The sequence below is a fragment of the Oncorhynchus gorbuscha genome, linkage group LG20, assembly GCF_021184085.1.
Source record: "Oncorhynchus gorbuscha isolate QuinsamMale2020 ecotype Even-year linkage group LG20, OgorEven_v1.0, whole genome shotgun sequence".
NCBI lineage: Eukaryota > Metazoa > Chordata > Actinopteri > Salmoniformes > Salmonidae > Oncorhynchus > Oncorhynchus gorbuscha.
In genome coordinates this window covers 31,227,126-31,249,498 of record NC_060192.1, presented here as the reverse complement: position 1 = coordinate 31,249,498, position 22,373 = coordinate 31,227,126, and the positions used below count along the sequence as shown (strand labels likewise).

At 40.7% G+C, this 22,373-nt stretch overlaps 2 protein-coding genes across 3 annotated transcripts in view; one reads left to right on the top strand and one right to left on the bottom strand.

Moving 5' to 3' along the window:
* Nucleotides 1-472: 472 nt before the first annotated feature.
* On the bottom strand, nt 473-9,636 carry LOC124007319 (reticulon-3-like). Of its 2 annotated transcripts, XM_046317803.1 has the most exons (8): nt 9,317-9,636; nt 4,122-4,329; nt 3,837-3,975; nt 3,084-3,153; nt 1,952-1,998; nt 1,811-1,869; nt 1,650-1,730; nt 473-1,567 (listed from the first exon to the last, which is right to left on the bottom strand). In XM_046317803.1, exons 1-7 carry the CDS (start codon nt 9,393-9,395, stop codon nt 1,667-1,669), a joined length of 666 nt encoding a protein of 221 aa, XP_046173759.1. In that variant the 5' UTR covers nt 9,396-9,636; the 3' UTR covers nt 473-1,567; nt 1,650-1,666. The 2 variants fall into 2 exon arrangements, with proteins under 2 accessions (XP_046173759.1, XP_046173760.1); XM_046317804.1 differs by lacking the exon at nt 1,650-1,730 and having other exon boundaries at nt 9,317-9,634.
* Nucleotides 9,637-10,037: 401 nt separating this feature from the next.
* LOC124006750 (mitogen-activated protein kinase kinase kinase kinase 2-like) overlaps nt 10,038-22,373 on the top strand; it is a 29,879-nt gene continuing 17,543 nt past the window's right edge. Inside the window, exons 1-20 of the mRNA XM_046316876.1 lie at nt 10,038-10,424; nt 12,368-12,425; nt 12,947-13,037; nt 13,661-13,725; nt 13,998-14,053; nt 15,279-15,326; nt 15,535-15,577; nt 15,714-15,786; nt 15,876-16,007; nt 16,177-16,239; nt 16,357-16,438; nt 16,593-16,703; nt 16,848-16,926; nt 19,030-19,088; nt 19,201-19,247; nt 19,346-19,384; nt 20,735-20,768; nt 20,860-21,073; nt 21,253-21,359; nt 21,460-21,501. Of these exons, the coding sequence (XP_046172832.1) occupies nt 10,332-10,424; nt 12,368-12,425; nt 12,947-13,037; nt 13,661-13,725; nt 13,998-14,053; nt 15,279-15,326; nt 15,535-15,577; nt 15,714-15,786; nt 15,876-16,007; nt 16,177-16,239; nt 16,357-16,438; nt 16,593-16,703; nt 16,848-16,926; nt 19,030-19,088; nt 19,201-19,247; nt 19,346-19,384; nt 20,735-20,768; nt 20,860-21,073; nt 21,253-21,359; nt 21,460-21,501 (1,536 nt within the window). The 5' untranslated portion in view covers nt 10,038-10,331. The remainder of the gene's footprint in view (nt 10,425-12,367; nt 12,426-12,946; nt 13,038-13,660; nt 13,726-13,997; nt 14,054-15,278; nt 15,327-15,534; nt 15,578-15,713; nt 15,787-15,875; nt 16,008-16,176; nt 16,240-16,356; nt 16,439-16,592; nt 16,704-16,847; nt 16,927-19,029; nt 19,089-19,200; nt 19,248-19,345; nt 19,385-20,734; nt 20,769-20,859; nt 21,074-21,252; nt 21,360-21,459; nt 21,502-22,373) is intronic.

The window sequence follows — 22,373 nt, the reverse complement described above, 5'->3', positions numbered from 1 at the left end:
TGTCATGGTTTAAAATATTACACTCACTGTCAGTACGAAAGACACATTACATTCTGTGACATGAGCACATTCATTTGATATTAGGTGGTAATGTCTCGTCGTTGGCTTGGAGGAACGGTACAGTCCGTACTAGTTTCTTTCCCCTAGCTCCTAACATTACTACGTTAATGTACTCAACTGAAATATCTTGATACAGTATGTGCAAGCCAGATGGCACTATATCCTCCATGTTACTTAGCAGAGTAATGTAGTGCCATCGTCATACTCCTTAAACCCATCTTCTCAGGGTTGAGTCATGGAAAAATGCTTTGGGATTTTTTCAATAAGAGGCAAATAGGTATCCTACTTATACAAGCAACCTTTTATCTAATCCTATTGCATCATGTGTGATCCTTTACACCGATACGCTAATTCTGTTGGTTTTACCAGCTCACAAACTGACAAAACAGGATAAATGAGCCGTGACAGCTTGTTGCGACGGTTTCTTTCATTTTTATTTCAAGTTTGAGGACTTGCTTGCAAAATACTCAGTGCAGATAGCAAACAAGTGTCTTTAGGATGAACTGAGATGCTGAAAAGGTTGAGTGCCCCCTCCAAACAAAGACATTACGTCAAAACAATTAATTTTTCCCCCCCCCCATCAGACATCATTGCACACATGATAGAACAGCAGAGGGTCACTTTCTTTATTACCACGACTCAGAATGCTTCTCTGCCCAGTTTAAAAATCCATAACAGAAACACCTGGGGCACCAGTGGTGCAGTCTCACCTAATCTGGATCCCAGCTTTGAGTTCTTTCATAAAAAAAAAAAATCTTATGCCAATTCACAAACCACACCAACAAATTACTTTTCCCTCAAAAAACAAACCAGATTAGTGTACAAACATTTGCTAAAAACAAAAACCATTCTGTATCCTTGAAATAATTAAAAGTTCCGATTTAAACCCCCCCTGGCTCAATCAGGAATCATCTGTTAAAGCCCCAATCAGTAGTTGAAACCAAGCGCTTTCCACAGTTTCGTTAAACAGATGAGATATGGAGTTGGAGAAATGCATCCACATCGCCGTCTATGACTTTGACAGTGGTTACAAGTACAAACCATCCATGATATCAAAATGATAGTTCTACCAATGCTTTGAGGCTAACGTGTTAGTTTCCATTTACTTTGTTTACAAACATTGGAGTAAAACAAGTTTATATTTCAGGTTCTGATGGGGTACGACAACTAAGCTCACGAGGCATTTATACATTATATTCTTCAATAATTAATGGGTGCATATCATTCATTTATAAGTCACAAAATGGATGTAACAACTACATATTGAGTTATTCAGAATGTGTCCGACTCCAACAACAAATACAAGCATTGCACCCTATGCAAGTTAGTTACGGTACATTGAATAATGAGCGATGACTTGGCCACAGGTTTGACGCTGGGAATGCATTTGAAAGGGTAGGACTGAAGTTGCAGAATTAGGGAGGGAGAGCGCAGTTGTTGAATAGGGGTCATGGACAATCACTCTGCTTTGGTACGCTTCAGTGCCCCTGGAAGTTTATCTTGAAGCCTGAAAAGGGGAAATCATTCTGTACTTCACACATGTATATACACTGCGTTGAAATACAGCTACATTAGAGGTCACACTTCACCTGGGAAGACAAATCCTTTAGGAGGGTTTAACCAAGAAGAAGCTACTGATGCGGTGTGGTCCTGTATGCCATGTAGAAATTCTATTACCAAAAAAACAGAACATGGTGTTGTGATTTCACCTCATCTACATATTGATGGTTAGAAAGAGATGTGCCCTTACTTTGCAAGTGTGACTTCAACTCTGGTGCGAATCAGTTCAATGTATTTATCAATCTGGGTCTGAAAGAGAACAAATTGTTAACCAACACAGGTTCATAACAAACATTAGTAATTGTATGTAAAAACAAACTTTCATTCTTACTTTATTTTTGTCATAAACCGGAGGCGTGCTGAATAAGATGACATCAGCTGTCAATGAGAAACAGAGTGGATTCTGGTTAGGCACATTTGTATCGCTGGAGGTTTCCAGATAGCATGGGACACCTCTAACATGCTATTTCAATAAAGCTACAGTAATCATTGAATACTATGGACCTGTTAAAATAATATATTACTGTACCTCTCAAGGCTATTTAAACCATGTCTACTGTACATCATTCAGAGCCTGTCCCCTCCCATCTTTAGAGTAAATATAAGTCTGATTGCTCCCCACAATTATGTAGGCAGAAGTACTGATCTGTACAATACAAGAACATAGACCAGGGATGGGCAACTTGGATGGGGTGCCCAAAAAAAATCTGAACTCACGAGGGGCCAGTGTTGTTCGGGGGTCTGAGTACCCACATGTGGATACGCCCCCACATTGCGAGTGAAACATTTTAGGAACCCCCCCTCTTGACAGCAGAGAGAAATGTTTGAGTTAACTTTGTGCAATTCTACACATTCTCTCATGGGGTGAAGAGAAAATGTTGCCATTTTAAAGCAAGTTTCCTACAAGTCTACATATTTTGCCATAGGGCAGAGACAAACGATTGCAGTTTTTAAATATGATACCGGAGACTGACGAACAAAATCAAATGGGGGGGGCAGACAGTAATTAGACCATTATGACAAGTTTAGATAGCTGACCGCTAGAATAATTTACCAATCTAAAAAATGTTTAGCTGACAATGGGCTAATTGAGTGACTATCAGTGACTGACAAGAGAAACACCGCAGGTGCACACTCACATTTCCACCTTGTGTATTCTACTATTCTAACTTGCAACAGTAGGTTGAAACCCAGACGGAGTAAATAATAAAAACGGTAAGTTAATTTTTTGTTGATTAATCTGAGGGCAGCCAGTTGCCCATCCCTGACACAGGACGACCTACAGAGCCCCACTAGTTATTAACAAACATGACATGTAATGAGAAGTCTAGGTTCCCAGAGGATCGAAGAAGAAAAGAAGCATGTGCGCATTAATAGAACATCAAGTGTCTACGTAACCGGGTGCAGAACACTTATTTGTGAGCATTAGACAAATGAAAAACTGGACAGTGTGTGATTCTTACCCAGTATGAGGATTGTGATACCATTGAAGACAGCTCCCACATATGTCATCAGCCACATAAAACCAGCCAGCTGCAACAGAGGGACCAGAACATTTCAGAAACCTACCACACCTTATGGATAAATGTCATGACAAGAATAAGGACCACATTTTCCTTGGCCACTATCGATCAATTTAACTATGATCTTCTTATTCAAACATTGACTGTTTGATATGAGCGTCCCACAATGTTTAGCCTCTATAGTAACTTACTGTTGGAAAAACACACTAGCTGTAATCCACTCCTTCCTTCATCTGATAAACTCTTAATCCCTCATTTGAACATCTGCCAGGCATTTCTTTCTCTGCCACCACATGACAACTTTTCAGGCTTTCTTAGTCGGGCGTAACAATACTATATAAGAGACCGACTTCAGTGTTGTGAAAAAATAGTTTAAAAAACCTCTCCAAAGACAACTGACCACAGTTAAAATAGACCAACAGCTCAAAATACTACTTTTTAATTGTACAATTCTAAGCACCGTAAGTCAATTTTCCATCCAGTCAACATAAACCCTAATTTTGTCCCAAGAGCATTACCCTTCAGCCGAGTAGATGAAACTGGTGAGACTCACAAAACTACTCCCCTTGCTATACATGCCTGACAGAAGACTCTACATCAAGCACTTCTAGAATGAATCCTTTAGATCCAATTGAAGACCATAGCTTTGGAAATCTCCAAGGCGGCAGTAGCTTATAGCCTAATGAACATTACCTTCAGTGAGTCCACCAGGTCCTCCACCAGCAGCAAGTGTTTGATCTGTTTAACGGCTCGGTTCACATAGGTCAGAAACACATCCACATATTTACGGAAAGTCTCCGGCTGAACAGTTAGGTCCTGCTCCATCAGACCCCTGTGGGAGAAAACGCATCAGTCATCACCTAACAATCAAATTAGACAATGACTCCAAGGGGTCAAGTTCAATACAAGTAGACTCTGTTCTAATAATACATCCTTGTTTCCCCATTTTCCAACATATCCCAAGTTGAGCGGTCATACTTGAAGGGGTGGCCCTCTCCAGACTTCTGCACTGCCTGAATGACAGACTTGTAGATGCGGAAGGTGATTGTGACACAGAGCAGGGCAAGCAGCAGGTAGGACAACACACTGATGATGCTGAAGATAGCCAGGGACAGAAGGACCAGCAGGGACATGCCAAAGGCCACCGCAGACTTCTTGGGGTCCCGCCAGTACACCAGCTCCATCACTGGATGAGGAACGAACAGGATGGAACAGGGGAGAGAGAGTTCATTCTCAAGCCAAACCTAACGGTCAGGTGATCAGATGTCCTTTATAAATCATAATACTGAAGGAAGGTTGATGAGAAACCTGACAGCATAAAGTTCCCAATTTCCCTCATATGTTCTCAGGTATGACCATAACGCCACTGTCAACATGCAGTTCATTCTAGTTGAATGACTCGTGGCTGAGAGGATTATCCATGTTACAACACACAGATCTCAGACAGAGCCAAATCTAAAAGGCATTTTCTCAGGGTTCAAAATAATGGAATGGAAAACATGGTCAACTCCTTTTCTCCTTGAGGAACTGGAACAATTGACAGTGCGCCATTATTTGGTCACGTCATGTTAGTCTAATTCTCCATAGCACCAGGGCATCAGTCCACAATCAACAACATTCTCAAATTCACATTAAGAAAATAAACACCTTGTCCCACCATTGGTGTGTTTCCACTAGGGTTGCAAAGGGTCAGAAACTCTGGAAAAATTCATCCCTGGAATTTCTGAACTGACGCTTAAATTCATCAAACAAGTTCACGTATAACAGTGAAGCATTGTGGGATACACAAGGCAATTCTAGGTCAAGTGGCCTAATTGTTTAGTTAAACTATCCCCAATTCTATGGAATTACAACCCTCTGCATGCAGTGCATTCTTCCATCACATGTACAGCTGATTCTCAAGATCTTGCACACTAATGAGATGCTATTGAGCCCACACTACTACACTGTCTGAGCCAAGGACTACATGCTTTCTGTTAAGTTTTGATTACAATACTGGGTGGGGTGAATATATTTTATTTGACTAACATGATTTTTGTTAACTAGAATAATAGTAGCATACAGCAAAGTTTGTTTAAATCAATTCTAATTTGTTAACAATTCCTGCAAGTTAGTTTGTTACAATGTGGGTTTTAGCCCATAAGTTTCATTTGAAAACATTTCTTACAAAAGGAGTTGTTTAATCTAACTGCTTAACTATTTATCTATTCATGGAATGTCAAATTTACAAAAATGTAATCTATGTATAACAATGCAAGGTTCATTTAATTGTAAAATAAGATAATATTCAAAAATATTAGCTTTGAATGCCTGAAACCTATTCTCTTGTTGTAGTTAAAGTTATTTTGCAACTGACATGCAGGCATGACAGTTATCATGAAAAAAATAAAAATATTTTCAATAGGCACAGGGTAGCTAGCTTAAGTTTGGTACCTAGCTAGCAACAATACAACTAGCCTGAAAACAATGACCAGTAGAAACTGCAGTAATCTTCATTATTCTTAGCAATGATTTAGGAATCCTTGTGAGTAAGTATTAGCTAGGTAGACACTTGTTGTTGACCTATTGAAATTGAACTCCAGTTCATGAAGCTAACATTATAGGCAGCTAGCTTCATCTGGCTAGCGAGGCTCAACTGGATAGGGTTTACGTTGTGAAGCTAGCCACAATAAGGATTAGGCACAAGTGGAAGTTGCCATTTGCCTTCAAAATAAAAGGATGTCTTTGAGAGTGATACAGAAGGTTACAATCGGTGGACTCATGCCATATTTAGACTAATGTTAAATCAAGGTTGGAATGCGAAGCAATAAAATGGGGTATCAGTCTACTCGGTGACACCCACAGAACACAATTGTTCAGAGTTTACACAAATATTAGCGTTGTAGCTCTTATCGCGGGACTGACTGTGTGAAGTCACCTCCCCAGTAAGCCTATTGTGTGTATTGACATTCAAATTGCACTGTATAGCTTTACCTAAGGATTGGGAATCAATGAAATGGGGTATATTTTTTCCCCAACATCCTCTGAGTTAGACTCCAAAACATCCAGCCAGTATTGTTTTTCCTTGGGAATAGTGTTCAATACACAGGTTGACAATAAATGTGGCTCAATTCAGTTGTTTCAAAGTCCCGCAATAAGAGCTACAACACTAATCTTCTCTGGGTGTCATTGATCCACAATCCATAGGTAAGGCTGTACAGTGAAATAAGTATGTCCCCAATGCAATTCTAAAGTATAATACATCCAGTGTGGTTGCAATAGATTTGTCAAATTAGCAACATTGTCTTTTGCTGGTTTTACATAACATTCCAACCTCATTTAACATGACCTATTCAATTATGGCATAATTCTACTATTTGTATTCATTTGCATCACTGACAATGGCATACTTTTATTTTGAAGGCTAACTGCAAAGTCCACTATTGTGGCTGATCCTTATTGTGGCTAGCTTCACATAGATGGGTCCGAACACCATTAATCAAATAAGAACTGTCTAATAAATTAGGGTAATTTTTTTATGACACCTAGCTATAGCTACTGAAACCGATGTCATTTTGCAATGTTTTTGGGGAAGACATTGTTTGCATCCATGAGCTAGCTAGCTTTTTTATGACCAGTACTGTAGGTTCACAAGACAACTTTACCAGCATCATAGCATCAGTACTGATGACTTGTGACATATGACATACGAGTGATAATTGAATAAAAACGCAAAACATTAATGAACGCGTTAAATTGTGTGACGTGCAGTCATATTCAGGTCCTGATTTGCCAAAGTGTTATTTGATACGCAAAGACCCAAACGGCATTCCATAGTATGAGAAATCGTGGTTGAGAATGAAACGACTGAACAAAACAGCACAGCAAGTAAGTGAAATAAATAAGTTTTGACTATGTTTTACTGATAATGGGGACATGCATAAATGACAACAAAATAACTTGTTGGTCAGTGTGGTGTGTGTAACCTTTAACTAGGCCAGTCAGTTAAGAACAAATTCTAATTTACAATGGACGGCCTACCCCGGCCAAACCTGGGCCGCCCTATGGGACTCCCAGTCACAGCCAGATGTGATAGAGCCTGGATTCTGAAGCATGAGTTGATGGCTTAGCGTTTATTTCCGGACTGCAACACTGTATGACTTCTACCCCCACAGCACTCTCTCTCCATTGATTGGTAGGTTACACTATATTTACACTATCCTTCAAATACTGAGCAACACATTTACCATTTGTCTCCGTACTCCATAAGTGGTGAAACACTCAAAATGTGATAATCTTTGTTCAAATGTATACGCATGAAACATACATTATGGAACACATGCCCCACACTCAGTCATAGTTAGTTGAAATCAAAAGCTGGCCTTCTTTATTGTAAGGCACATTGTGCACATTTTGCCAAGCTGTTTTTAGCTTCTGAAGCAGCCAAATTGACTTTTACAATAGCTGGCTAGGCTAGTCAAACTGTAACATGGGAGAGACGATATGGACATGCCTGGTGCCCAGAATGATGACTAGCAAGAGTGGAGGAGAATGAATTCGGTTCAGTTCAGTCAGTCCTCTTGATGACCCCTTCACGGGTAGTTAGTTATACCTGTGCCTAGAAACTTCAGAGTGAATTTGAAACGTGTCTGCCGAAATTGGGACTGTACAGAATCATTCATTTTGTACAAGAATAATAGTTTAAGATAGACGTTAATCCCGTAGTTGTGATTTTCACCGAATGTACCACAAAAAGTGCTTTAGCCGTCATCCTGGCCTGATATTGGCAACACCATCTTAGCTACTTCCCTCTCCTTAATGCGGAGCGAAGGACACTGTGCCGCATCTGTTGCAGCGCATACTCTCCCCATTGAGCAGTGGACATCCAGATGGTTACTACCAATATTACAAGTTATCTCGTATAGGCTGCCATCTTACTAAAAAATAAAATCAAGTGGGATGGAACAAATTTGAGATTGTGACCAATACTACAAGGCATTTCTCCGTAGCCCATCAAAATAAACATCACTTACTTTTACAAGTAACTAGTGCCATGCTGCTGCCAGTAGCCAGCATTTCTAGCTGGAAGTGCTGATCAGAACTACTGACTGAACCGAATCCATTCGTCGCCACACTTCGCCGCATGACATACGCCATCCATTTGGGCACCAGGCCTGTCCATATAGCCTCTCCCCTGTAACACTGGCTAGCTTTCAATAAATTGGCTGAACGGTCAAGAGTTACCTCTACATACGATCAAGACAAGTCACATTGCATGCTGCATATTTCAGGTGCACTCGAGCTGATCAGAGGAGAGGCATAGAGGCCTCTATCTTATTTCAGTCATAAGCTCGGGTTTTACATTGCGATAAAAGCAGGACATTGGCCACCTTCATGACGAGGGGTATGTACAGGAGTTCTGATTGCGTCCAAGTCTAGGAGTTCAGTAAATTTGCCTGGAGTTATACAGTGTTGAAATGTACTAATGAGAAAAATGTGCAGGAATTGAAGGTGCCAAAAATAATGTCATAAGGTTTTACCGTATACACAGAATAAACATTACGTTTCTTGGCTCACCACTTGACGAAACCACTGAGCTGACAAGGTTGGTTTGATAAATTAAAGAATAGGGATGGAAACCATGCCTTCCTTGGTCCAATCCTTGTCAGGGTGATGAGAACCATTTTAAAAGCCTTCAAATAGGGCCATGTGCTCGCGGTCGTTGCTACCCGGGATCCTTGGTATGTCCCTAAACGGACAATACCGTAGATACATAACATTGGTCAGAGACCAACTGGGTGAACAAACGAACTATTGTGGGCTACGGAGCTACTCAAAAATACAAAAGGCTTTCTCTGGTCTTCGGCCTTTGCGAGCTACCAAATTACCCAACCAATTGATTTATGGTATGGGCAATTCGCAACACTGTTAACCAACAGAGGGACTGTAACGTTACCTATAATATAATAAACCAATAACTAGCTAACGTTAGTCAACATGAGTCCTGTTCAACATGTGATCAAATCGCCAATTCTCTGGGGCACCGTTAGCATTCACACACGCATAACCCCCCCCACGCCATCAATTGTTTGAACATGAATAGCATACGAGTGTGGTTTTGCTGAGCTCGAGCTAATTACGGTCAAAATGTTTGCATTCAAAATAAAACAATTCAAAAAATAATAATTTCCTACCGGAATAGGTGGATTCTTTTGTCGATGAAGCGTTCAGAGAGGACGAGATCTGGCCAGACTGTGTCATCGGATCTGCCATTTTTGTGATGATTTCTACCCAGACAACGAGACAATCAAAATAAACGTAAAATCGAAGTGCGTAGTTAGCTAATATGTTCTGTTCCAAATTCTTTTCAATTTTTAATAGATGACTGACGCTAAATTGACTCCTCAAGCCCGTTTGACGCCTCGAAAAATGATGTTTCGGAGCACAACGATGGACGTGCCTTCACCACGAAGGGGGTGCTTGGCTTTAAAGGTGTGGTCTCAATATGGTCTAGTCAGTATCATTACCTTATACCGCATATTTATACAGTGGCTTACTTATGCTACTCTTTTATAAATAATTGTTTAAAAAATCCTGAGTTCATTTTTCCTATATCCATAAAATAACCTTAATAATCACCCAGTCAATCAACCAATCATCTCAAGAACCCCGGGGGTCTCCCAAGTTTATTCACAGGGATTACTATCTACCCATTTACATTTACATTTAAGTCATTTAGCAGACGCTCTTATCCAGAGCGACTTACCCCTTTGTGTGTGTGTGTGTGTGTGTGTGTGTGTGTGTGTGTGTGTGTGTGTGTGTGTGTGTGTGTGTTGCGTGCGCGTGCGAGTGCGAGAGGGGATTATTATCACAAATATTTTTACTGAAATAGAAGGAAAATATAAAATATAATTTAAACAATAACAGAAATGGGGACCAATTACTATTTTTTGACAAGGCTTTGTGTCACTGAAAAACCCAGAATGTAGATTCTGTTTTCCATTCAGGGGCAACAACAATGCCTTATTATTTACAAAAATGTCATGGCACTGGTAGGCTGCCGTTCTCTGAGCATCACAAGGCTGTATAGCTGCCATTTTTATTTCAGCTTTTGCTTCTGATGGTTTGTTGCAGAGGAAGTGCAGACATCTGGATAGGAATCATATAATTAGTGGCTAGAAAGCACTAGTCGAGACATACAGTGCTGCGATGGATGCAATTGGTGTTTCCTACTCGAACCCATTGGAGGACTACGAGATGATTCACCGGATCGGTAGTGGTACATACGGAGACGTATTTAAGGTAGGCCTTTTTGAAATAAACCATGCTCTGATATGTTGCAGTCCTTTAGTGAAAATGATGTCTCCTTCAAACAGGATTTGTATCCCCCCACCCCCCCGATTTCTAAGATTGGTTTGATATGGCTTTATTGGTAAACCTGAGCAGACCCACCTGTTTGATTAAATGGTTATTCACATCCCTAGTCGGTTCCATGTTGACGGGTTGCAGTCAACGTTTTAAAAACAGAATGTGATGGTTTTATTAATCAAGAGTGATATAAATTGTTTTGTGATTTTAAATTTTTTATATATTTTTTCTGATATAATGTTGCCAGAAGTGGTATTTCACCATCCATTCTGTCATTAATTTGTGCATGGAGGCAGGCTGCATGGTCTCTCTCCATAACTGTATTGAATGTTTGGTTGACATGTGCACAGAGTTTAACATCAGAATGGCTGATGTCAGAACAAGGCTCATTGAAATGCTGAAAAACCCCTTTCTCTTGGTCTACCTGGTCATTTGTTGAAAAAGGTCCAGCACACTAAATTAGGAAATGCACTCCACTGTTAAATATTACAATATGGTTAGCTGAGATGGTGACTAGAAGGGAGCAGTTGGTAACAGGAAACTAACAATGAGTTGAGAAAGGAAGAAGTGTCATCTTTGAGAAACTCACTGTACACATGAAGCCAGTACCTTGACCGATTGCATAATATTTGGAATGGCCAGCAAATATAGTATTTTCACTGCAGCTTCACTGTCATAGCACCTGACACCCAAGACACCCTTGTAAAAGTATTGGAGAGAGTTCTGTAATGAATGTACTTTTTCTAATTGAAAAAATAAAATGAGTAGATCATTAAATTAGGGAACGATTGGTCGCCTAGGTCCTGTTTGGTAAGTGATGTTGATCAGACATTTGCAATAATAGGCGAGGTAAAAGTTCTGCTGCAATATGATACATGCCTTACATCTCCGGAAATCTTTTACTACAGAAACAAAACAGGAAGTGAGTACCGTTCCGTAACAGATGTCTTTTTTTCAAAGGTAGCAGTTCTTCTATTGGTGACACGAGCCTCATTGTTCCCTGGTGGCCGTTTGCTGCTTTGCTTGGTAACAGAAGCATGGTGTCTGTATGATCTGTAGACCAGTGGAAGCTGCATAGGAGAGGACGGTGTATAATAATGTCTGAATGAAGCTAATGGAATGGCATCATGATCTGTAGACCAGTGGAAGCTGCATAGGAGAGGACAGCGTATAATAATGTCTGAATGAAGCTAATGGAATGGCATCATGATCTGTAGACCAGTGGAAGCTGCATAGGAGAGGACAGCGTATAATAATGTCTGAATGAAGCTAATGGAATGGCATCATGATCTGTAGACCAGTGGAAGCTGCATAGGAGAGGACAGCGTATAATAATGTCTGAATGAAGCTAATGGAATGGCATCATGATCTGTAGACCAGTGGAAGCTGCATAGGAGAGGACGGTGTATAATAATGTCTGAATGAAGCTAATGGAATGGCATCATGATCTGTAGACCAGTGGAAGCTGCATAGGAGAGGACGGTGTATAATAACGGCTGGAACAGAGCGAATGAAATGGCATCAAACACATAGAAACCATGTGTTTGATACCATTCCACCTATTCCGCTCCAGCCATTACCACAAGCCCGTCCTCCCCAATTAAAGTGCCACCAACCTCCTGTGCTGTAGCCATACAGTGAGGGTGTTCTTTCCTTTATCACCCAGGTTTTCTCAGAAAAAGAAAGTGTGAGCACAAGGCCTACAAATAGGATAATATATCTGGAAATATTTGAACTAGTGATGTGTGGTAGGCTACTATTCCTTTTCCCATTGTAGAACTGAGATGCTGTGACACTCATGACTTCAAAGGTCATGTCACTACCTATAACGTTCACAGCAAGAAGTGAAACCACAATGTACTTTGTCTTCTCTATAGGCACGAAACATCAAGACATCCGTGATCTCTGCAATCAAAGTTGTAAAACTAGATCCTGGTAGGATATTTATCCCAAATGTGATTGTGTTTATCTTAAAGGCCCAGTGATTCTCCTGTGTTTAATATATATTTACACACTATGAGTTTGGAATAATAGTGCGAAATTGTGAAATTTATGATTATGCCCTTTTATAGAGTTGTTTGAAAGGACTGCCTGAAATTTCTGCCTGTTTTGATGGGATTGAGTTTTGGCCTGCCTGGTGACATCACCAGTTAATACTCCAACAAGAAAGAGGGCTCCAAACCCATCTGCCAATAACAGCTAGTTTTCAGTTTTCCCTTCCCCACTCAGACCATTCCCAGACAGTTCTAGCTAAATTCTTGCTTGAAAAATGATCTTTGATAAGAAGCTATTTTTGGTTATTGTTTTTCAATTAAAATGGTCAAAAATCACAGTAAGGTACTTAATTGTTACCCAGATATGATATGGTATTGAGATAAAAAAATATTTGCATTGGACCTTTAATTAGATTGTGGTGAAGTCGTGATATTCCAGTCTTTTCTCATCTCTCTCTTCAGGTGATGACATCTTATCTATCCAGCAGGAGATTACCATGATTAAAGAATGCACTCACAAGAACATTGTGGCCTATTTCGGCAGCTACCTCAGGTTTGGTCTGCAATCAAACATTACGTTGAAACTTGATATGAAATGCAATGAGGTATTCCATTTAATAGTGGTGGGAAAAGTACCCAGTTGTCATACCTAAAAGGTACTGTACCTTTATTAGAAAATGACTCAATTAAAAGTGAAAGTCACCCAGTAAAATACTACTTGAGTAAAAGTCTAAACGTATTTGGTTTTAAATATACTTAAGTATCAAAAGTAAAAGTATAAATAATTTCAAATTCCTTATATTAATCAAACTATGCGGTTTATTTATCGATAGCCAGGGGCACACTCAAACACTCAGACATAATTTACAAACAAAGCATTTGTGTTTAGTGAGTCTGCCAAATCAGAGGCAGTAAGGATGACCAGGGTTGTTCTCTTGATAAGTGTGTGAATTGGACCATTTTTCTGTCCTGCTAATCATTCAAAATGTAAAATGTACTTTTGGGTGTCAGGGAAAATGAATGGAGTAAAACGTACATTATTATCTTTATGAATGTAGTGAAGTAAAAGTTGTAAAACAAAATACCCCAAAAAACTACTTAAGTAGTACTTTAAAGTATTTTTACTTAAGTACTCTACACCACTGTCCTTTAACGGCATGCCTCTTCCTTTGATAGAAATAACAAGCTGTGGATTTGCATGGAGTACTGCGGAGGAGGTTCCCTGCAGGACATTTATCATGGTAGTTAATACATGGCTCTGGTGTATATTGATCAATGGCATCATCCAGTGTTCAAGTAAAGATTCAACCAGGAAAATATATACCCCCCAAAATATGTGGGATTGGAAATGATGCAGACAATTACATTTATGGAATCCACAATCAATCTGCAATATTAAAGCTGATCTATCCCTTAAAAAAAAGATCAAATAAATGATATCAGTTACTACTGTGTACATCATTCATTTGTTTAAATGATGGCCCTGACATACTTCATTTTTATGTTTCCATAGTTACTGGCCCCCTGAATGAGAGGCAGATTGCATATGTGTGCAGGGAAACGCTACAGGTAAGCATGAAATTATATGCAGCTTTATTCATTGGCTGAGGCGTTCAACCATTTTTTACTGTGAAACTTTCTTTTTGGATGTAACATTATTCACATTATAAATTCATAAACATCATGCTTGACTGTTGCTCTGGGGTACAGTGCCACACTCTAAAAAAATAAAGGTGCAAGTTGGAACCAAATAAGGTTCTTGAGAGCAATGCCATAGGGCATGGGTATTCAACTTTGACCCTACGAGGTCCGGAGCCTGCTGGTTTTCTGTTTTACCTGATAATTAATTGCACCCACCTGGTGTCCCAGGACTAAATCAGTCCCCGATTAGAGGCGAACAGTAAAAAAAAAAGCATTGGAACTGTCTTTGAGGTACAGAGTTGAGTTTGAGGGCCATAGGGTAACATTTACATTTAAGTCATTTAGCAGACGCTCTTATCCAGAGCAATTTTTAGGGTCTCTGAAGAACCATTCAAAAATCCAAACCAGAAATGTGTATGGCCTTCCAGGACTGGAATAGCCCTGCTGTAGTGTTTTAAGCCTTATTTGCATATTTCTCAGTGCCTTTTGAATGAATTTGAGTTACCAGTACCACCCATGACTGTGTTTGCTACTGAGAGCGACATGGTTGTTGCATTCATTCATTTACAGTCATGTGGCCTTCACAAAGTGACAAAACAATACATATTTCATAAGGACTTATTTTAAGGGCCTCTTAAATGACATTAAGCTGGCTTGCAAAGTGATGTGTAATTCCTATTGGAATCCAGCCTGAGTGGGGATATCCAACATTTGGAACTTTTATTCACATGCAACCTGCATTCAGAATGACTACCAGGGTTGAGAAGATTAAGGTATGAGACGACCTTAAACATCTTAACTGGAACACTAACTGATGCAATAAGTCCAAGTAACAGATTGGAATAGTATGTGTTATATTTGAGTAGCATGAGATTCAATTAATCAATCAATGTGCATGCAAAAACATAGATATTAAAACAAACAATTCTAAAAACCAACCTGCAATCGAGCATGCTGGGAAATAGATTAATTATGGGCATGGTTTTGGTTAAACTCTGGTTATTAACACTGAATGTATTTTACACCAGTGAGTGGTACTACCCCCCCCCCTTTAAATCAATGGTTCTTTATCAGGCAAGAATTCTCCATTTATCCCCATTTAAGAACATTCATTTTTTTCAGTGTGGTGTTATTGGGTTTTCTGTGTTTATAGGGCTTGCATCACTTACATGAGACTGGGAAAATGCATAGAGACATAAAGGTAATGTATTGTTTACTCTACCCCTCATCTGAATTGAATCATTTTGGTCTGGCGTGTTGGAACTACTCCTTCATACTTACTGAAATCTAATATTTAAGTGTGTGTGTGTGTGTGTGTGTGTGTGTGTGTGTGTAATTGGAGCTGTGGGCGGTCCTCATGAGAGAGCATGAGACGGTGCACTCATTGTGTCACTGTGGGTTTTTCACAGGGAGCAAACGTTCTTCTGACGGAGCGAGGAGATGTCAAACTGGGTCAGTGACTGTCAACCACCCTCACACTGTCACTCACTCTCACACATCCTCTCTGCCTCTCCCATAGAAGCACTCAAAAACAGATCTACTAAAATACTTTTTTTCCAACTCTCTCACGGCATCTTTTTTTCCCCAGCGGATTTTGGCGTTGCAGCTGAGATCAACGCCTCCGTTGCCAAGAGGAAGTCATTCATAGGCACGCCTTACTGGTGAGTGATCTAAGTTCGTCCATGGTACCAAAACAAGGCCATTGATCATGGTTTAGCATAGTTATCCACGGGCAGCTGTGCCCTTCTAGGATGGCACCCGAGGTGGCAGCAGTGGAGAAGAAAGGCGGGTACAACCAGCTATGTGACATCTGGGCAGTGGGCATCACTGCTATCGAGCTGGCAGAGCTTCAGCCTCCCATGTTTGACCTGCACCCCATGAGGTGAGGGCACCGTTGCTGGGATGTCACCTCTCATTATTATCAGTATACAGATTAAATCTAGTTTCATCTATCCAGTCATATTAACAGATCAGATTTTGATCATTAACACTGCGTCATGTTTCATCAACAGGTTAAGTACATACGATTTTTTTTTGTTCTTTTTTCCCAGGGCCTTGATGATGATGTCAAAGAGCAGCTTCCAGCCACCCAAACTAAAGGACAAGACCAAATGGTTTAAGTTACTTTATAGTTAAAAAGTCATATGAGCTCCAGAACTGAAAGTATATACTGTATGTTACTGTGAGTGTCTAGGAGCCCATGTGGTAATGACCAATATCTATCTGTTTAGGTCTGCAGACTTTCACAGCTTTGTGAAAATATCCCTCACCAAGAACCCTCGCAAGAGGCCCAGTTCGGAGAAACTGTTACAGGTACTACCTCAGAGATCCATCCTTTTAGAGGAGCGCAACAAAATAGCATCAACGTTAATAAAAAAACTGGTGAATTCATGTCCCTAGTGGAAAAACTGTTCTGTAGTCCTTCGGGTGACAGACACTCCCCACATTATCTACGTTTTCTCTTCAGCACCCCTTTGTGAGTCAGCTGCTGACCAGGACTCTGGCCATTGAACTGCTGGACATGGCCAGCAACCCTGTTCTGCAAACCACACACACTATGGATGAGAGTGATCTTGACGTGAGCATGTCCCCCTATCCTACTCTTTCCTGAAATGTATGCTTGGGCTCAACAATATATGATGTGGATTACTATACTACTAAGATGAATATGTCACTAATGATCTGTATGTGCTGTGTATGTTGTCGTTGTGTGTTTTTGCAGACATGCAGTGCATTCCCTGATCAGATCCATTCCTTAGCGAAACACCTGCCGGTCCAAAGGACTCAGTCTGAGGAGCAGTGTGAGTAACTACAGATGTAGGATCTTAATTTGATCACCCTGTTCCAGAAACATGGAGTGTATTTGAGGTTCATAAAGGTTTATGAAGTTTGTAATTTGCACTTAGAAATTTCAGAATTGATTTTCCCTCATGAAAAATGTATCAACCTCTACAAACATGTATATTTAATTATATTCCACATAATAACTAACATCCTGTTGCTGCAGGATTTTTTTTCCTGAAGTAGCAAACTCACCTACTCAAATTAAGATACGGCCTCTGTATAGCCTCTCAGATCCTTGCCCTCTAAGCACAGCTCCTCAAGGACTCTGTTACTGATGAGCCATTGTTATGGCCAATGTAGCATTACATTACAGCACCCAGGGGCAAGCAGCCAAGGTCAGTAGGACACGAGGGGATAGTCACTGGTATCTATTCACAGAAAATGAAAGAGAGTAGTGTGAGAACAAGTGTGTTTTTGTTTACTGGTATCATTGTCATAACAAAAATATATGATTATGATGATGATAATGATGATTATCAACTACAGAGTTTATTTCATAAACTCAGCAAAAATAGAAACGTCCTCTCACTGTCAACTGTTTATTTTCAGCAAACTTAACATTTGTAAATATTTGTATGAACATAACAAGATTCAACAACAGAGACATAAACTGAACAAGTTCCACAGACATGTGACTAACAGAAATGGAATAATGTGTTTCTGAACAAAGGGGGGTCAAAACCAAAAGTAACAGGCAAGTATCTGGTGTGGCCACCAGCTGCATTAAGTACTGCAATGCATCTCCTCCTAATGGACTGCACCAGATTTGCCAGTTCTTGCTGGGAGATGTTCCACCAAGGCACCTGCAAGTTCCCAGTCATTTCTGGGGGGGAATGGCCCTAGCCCTCACCCTCTGATCCAACAGGTCCCAGACTTGGTCAATGGGATTGAGATCCAGGCACTTCGCTGGCCATGGCAGAATACTGGAATTCCTGTCTTGCAGTAAATCACGCACAGAACGAGCAGTATGGTTGGTGCTGGAGGGTCATGTCATTGTCATGCTGGAGGGTCATGTCAGGATGAGCCTGCAGGAAAGGTACCACATGAGGGAGGGGGATGTCTTCCCTGTAACGCACAGCGTTGAGATTGCCTGCAATGACAACAAGCTCAGTCTGATGATGCTGTGACACACTGCGCCAGACCATGACGGATCCTCCACCTCCAAATCGATCCCGCTCCAGAGTACAGGTCTCAGTGTAACGCTCATTCCTTTGAAGATAAATGCGAATCTGACCATCACCCCTGGTGAGACAGAACCGCGACTCGTCAGCGAAGAGCACTTTTTGCCAGTCCTGTCTGGTCCAGCAACGGTGGGTTTGTGCCCATAGGCGGTTTGTTGCCGGTGATGTCTGGTGAGGACCTGCCTTACAACAGGGCTACAAGCCCTCAGTCCAGCCTCTCAGCCTATTGCGAACAGTCTGAGCACTGATGGAGGGATTGTGCGTTCCTGGTGTAACTCGGGCAGTTGTTGTTGCCATCCTGTACCTGTCCCACAGGTGTGATGTTCGGGTGTACCAATCTTGTGCAGGTGTTACACGTGGTCTGCTACTGCGAGGACGATCAGCTGGACGATCAGCTGTCCGTCCTATCTCCCTGTAGCGCTGTCTTATATGCGTCTCACAGTACAGACATTGCAGTTTATTGCCCTGGCCACATCTGCAGTCCTCATGCATTCTTGCAGCATGCCTAAGGCACATTCACGCAGATGAGCAGGGACCCTGGGCATCTTTCTTTTGGTGTTTTTCATTGTCAGTAGAAAGGCCTCTTAGTGTCCTAAATTTTCATAACTGTGACTTAAATTGCCTACCGTCTGGAAGCTGTTAGTGTCTTAACGACCGTTCCACAGGTGCATGTTCATTAATTGTTATTGGTTCATTGAACAAGCATGAGAACAGTGTTTAAACCCTTTACAATGAAGATCTGTGAAGTCATTTGGATTTTTCAGAATTATGTTTGAAAGGCAGGGTCCTGAAAAAGGCACGTTTCTTTTATTATTATGTTTTGCTGAGTTTATTTAAAGGTGTTATTGTGGATCATAATTGTATATGTGCGTTTTCCAGTTGATCTGCTGAAATTTGGGCCTCCCATGAGGAAGGAGACTGAGCTCTCTCCTGACCTGGTGAGGATTATCTATGTCTAACCTCTATGTTCCACAAACAGCATGTTGAACATAGAAAAACAATTTATTTATTTGTCAAATTGTCAGTGCATGAACATATTTTCCCCAACAGGGATCATATGACGAATGGAGCATTACAGGAGATGAGGAGAACTCACCGTAAGCTATTTTTTCTCACACTTCCTATGTGACATCAGCCGTAATAAATCACGAATGAAAGCAACAATAACTGAATCTACTCTACATTTGAGGTGCAGAAGTCTACTGGAGTGTGTTGAGGAAGCGTTACTTGAAAGGTGAGGCTATAAGACATTCCATAGACATCTCTTTTATAGCACTTACCTACCTACTGTATTGTGTCTGGAAGGTAAAACAACCTTACCTACCTACTGTATTGTGTCCGGAAGGTAAAACAACCTTACCTACCTACTGTGTTGTGTCTGGAAGGTAAAACAACCTTACCTACCTACTGTGTTGTATCTGGAAGGTAAAACAACCTTACCTACCTACTGTGTTGTGTCTGGAAGGTAAAACAACCTTACCTACCTACTGTATTGTGTCCGGAAGGTAAAACAACCTTACCTACCTACTGTGTTGTGTCTGGAAGGTAAAACAACCTTACCTACCTACTGTGTTGTGTCTGGAAGGTAAAGCAACCTTACCTACCTACTGTGTTGTGTCTGGAAGGTAAAACAACCTTACCTACCTACTGTGTTGTGTCTGGAAGGTAAAACAACCTTACCTACCTACTGTGTTGTGTCTGGAAGGTAAAACAACCTTACCTACCTACTGTGTTGTGTCTGGAAGGTAAAACAACCTTACCTACCTACTGTGTTGTGTCTGGAAGGTAAAACAACCTTACCTACCTACTGTGTTGTGTCTGGAAGGTAAAACAACCTTACCTACCTACTGTGTTGTGTCTGGAAGGTAAAACAACCTTACCTACCTACTGTATTGTGTCTGGAAGGTAAAACAACCTTACCTACCTACTGTATTGTGTCTGGAAGGCAATAACAACCTTACCTACCTACTGTATTGTGTCTGGAAGGCAATAACAACCTTACCTACCTACTGTATTGTGTCTGGAAGGCAATAACAACCTTACCTACCTACTGTGTTGTGTCTGGAAGGTAAAACAACCTTACCTACCTACTGTATTGTGTCTGGAAGGCAATAACAACCTTACCTACCTACTGTATTGTGTCTGGAAGGCAATAACAACCTTACCTACCTACTGTGTTGTGTCTGGAAGGTAAAACAACCTTACCTACCTACTGTGTTGTGTCTGGAAGGTAAAACAACCTTACCTACCTACTGTGTTGTGTCTGGAAGGTAAAACAACCTTACCTACCTACTGTGTTGTGTCTGGAAGGTAGAACAACCTTACCTACCTACTGTGTTGTGTCTGGAAGGTAAAACAACCTTACCTACCTACTGTATTGTGTCTGGAAGGCAATAACAACCTTACCTACCTACTGTATTGTGTCTGGAAGGCAATAACACACCGAAGGAAAAAAAGAACAAAATATAATTTCCATTACAAACAAACAAACATACCAAGTAAAACAATACTGCACATTCACACCACTAGACATTTTTAATTCCCATAACATAGTATATTTGTGTCTGTTTGATATTCCTTGCAGGAGGTTAACCATAAAGAGAGCGCCCTCTGCTGAGGTGAGAGAGAACTACAGACTATCATCAGCCTCTCAGGCACTCAACAATGTTTTTTTGGAACCACACCAGTGTCTGTGTTCATCTGTTGCAGCACTCTCCTGAAGATGAGGACATGGATAAAAGTGGTACCGTGAAGCGGAGTGGGGTCCTCAGCCCTGACTTAAGGCATACCATCTCCCCATCCACTGACTCGACTCCTCCCACTGTTACACCTCCAGTCGCAGACTCCGCCCTGGCTGAACCCTCTCTCTTCAACTCCACTATCTTCTCAGACCTCTCACTTTCCTCCAACTGCTCGTTTGAAGGTACAGCACCGCACACGACACACCCAGGAACGCTAAAACAATCTATGACATCATCGCGTAACAAGTAGTGAAATCAACTGCTTGTCATGTATACTATCTGCATGACCAATTTAAGAACTGTCTCAAACCCATAATCCTGAGACGCAATGCCGCACTGATGGGTCTGTGTGTTCCTGCAGAGGGCAGTGAGTCAAAGGGACGTTGGCCCGGAGAGACATCCTACATGGCCCTGGGGCCCCCACTGTCTCCAGAATGGAGCACACTGAGGAGGAGAACTGAGGACTCGGTGAGACACCATCAACAAGTCACTGACAGCACTTTTCAATTCATATTTTGTGCACACATGATGACAGATGATGTATTGTGGAATTTTGGTTTTTCTTCAGAGAGGTGATTGTCATGGACTTCCACCCACGCCCAAAGTCCATGTAAGTCAAGATGTCTTGATATACATCCACCAAAAAAAGAAAATACGTGTTTAGTTTTAATGTCATGTGCAAAAGTACAGTGAAACGCCTTTCTTGCAAACTCAGAACCCCCAAGTGCAATAATCAATAACAATTTAATACTAGGAAAAAACACGAGACATAAGAACACAATAAGTAAGTAAGCATATTATATACAGGCTCAGTTCCATATTTACAATGTGGAGGGATACTGGACCTAATATTGTGTTCAATATGTTTTTTGTAGTGATTCATATGATGATGTAAAGAATATTAGCTGGTATGTAATGAGGAGCAACTAGATGTTGCACTTGATGCATTTATAAAATTGCTTATTCCAGTTACTAATAAACACGTACCCATTAAGACAATAACTAAAAATGGTTAAATCTCCTTTTTTTATTTTTTATTTTTTTATTTCACCTTTATTTAACCAGGTAGGCTAGTTGAGAACAAGTTCTCATTTGCAACTGCGATCTGGCCAAGATAAAGCACAGCAGTTCGACACATACAACAACAGAGTAAAACATGGAATTAACAAAACATCCATCCAATAATACTGTAGAAAAAAAATTAACAAAAAGTCTATATACAGTGAGTGCAAATGAGGTAATAAATAGGCCATGGTGGCGAAGTAATTACAATATAGCAATAAACACTGGAATAGTAGATGTGCAGAATATGAATGTGCAATTAGAGATACTGGGGTGCAAAGGAAGATAAATAAATATAGTATGGGGATGAGCTAGATAGATGGGCTATTTACAGATGGGCTATGTACAGGTGCAGTGATCTGTGAGCTGCTCTGACAGCTGGTGCTTAAAGCTAGTAAGGGAGATATGAGTTTCCAGCTT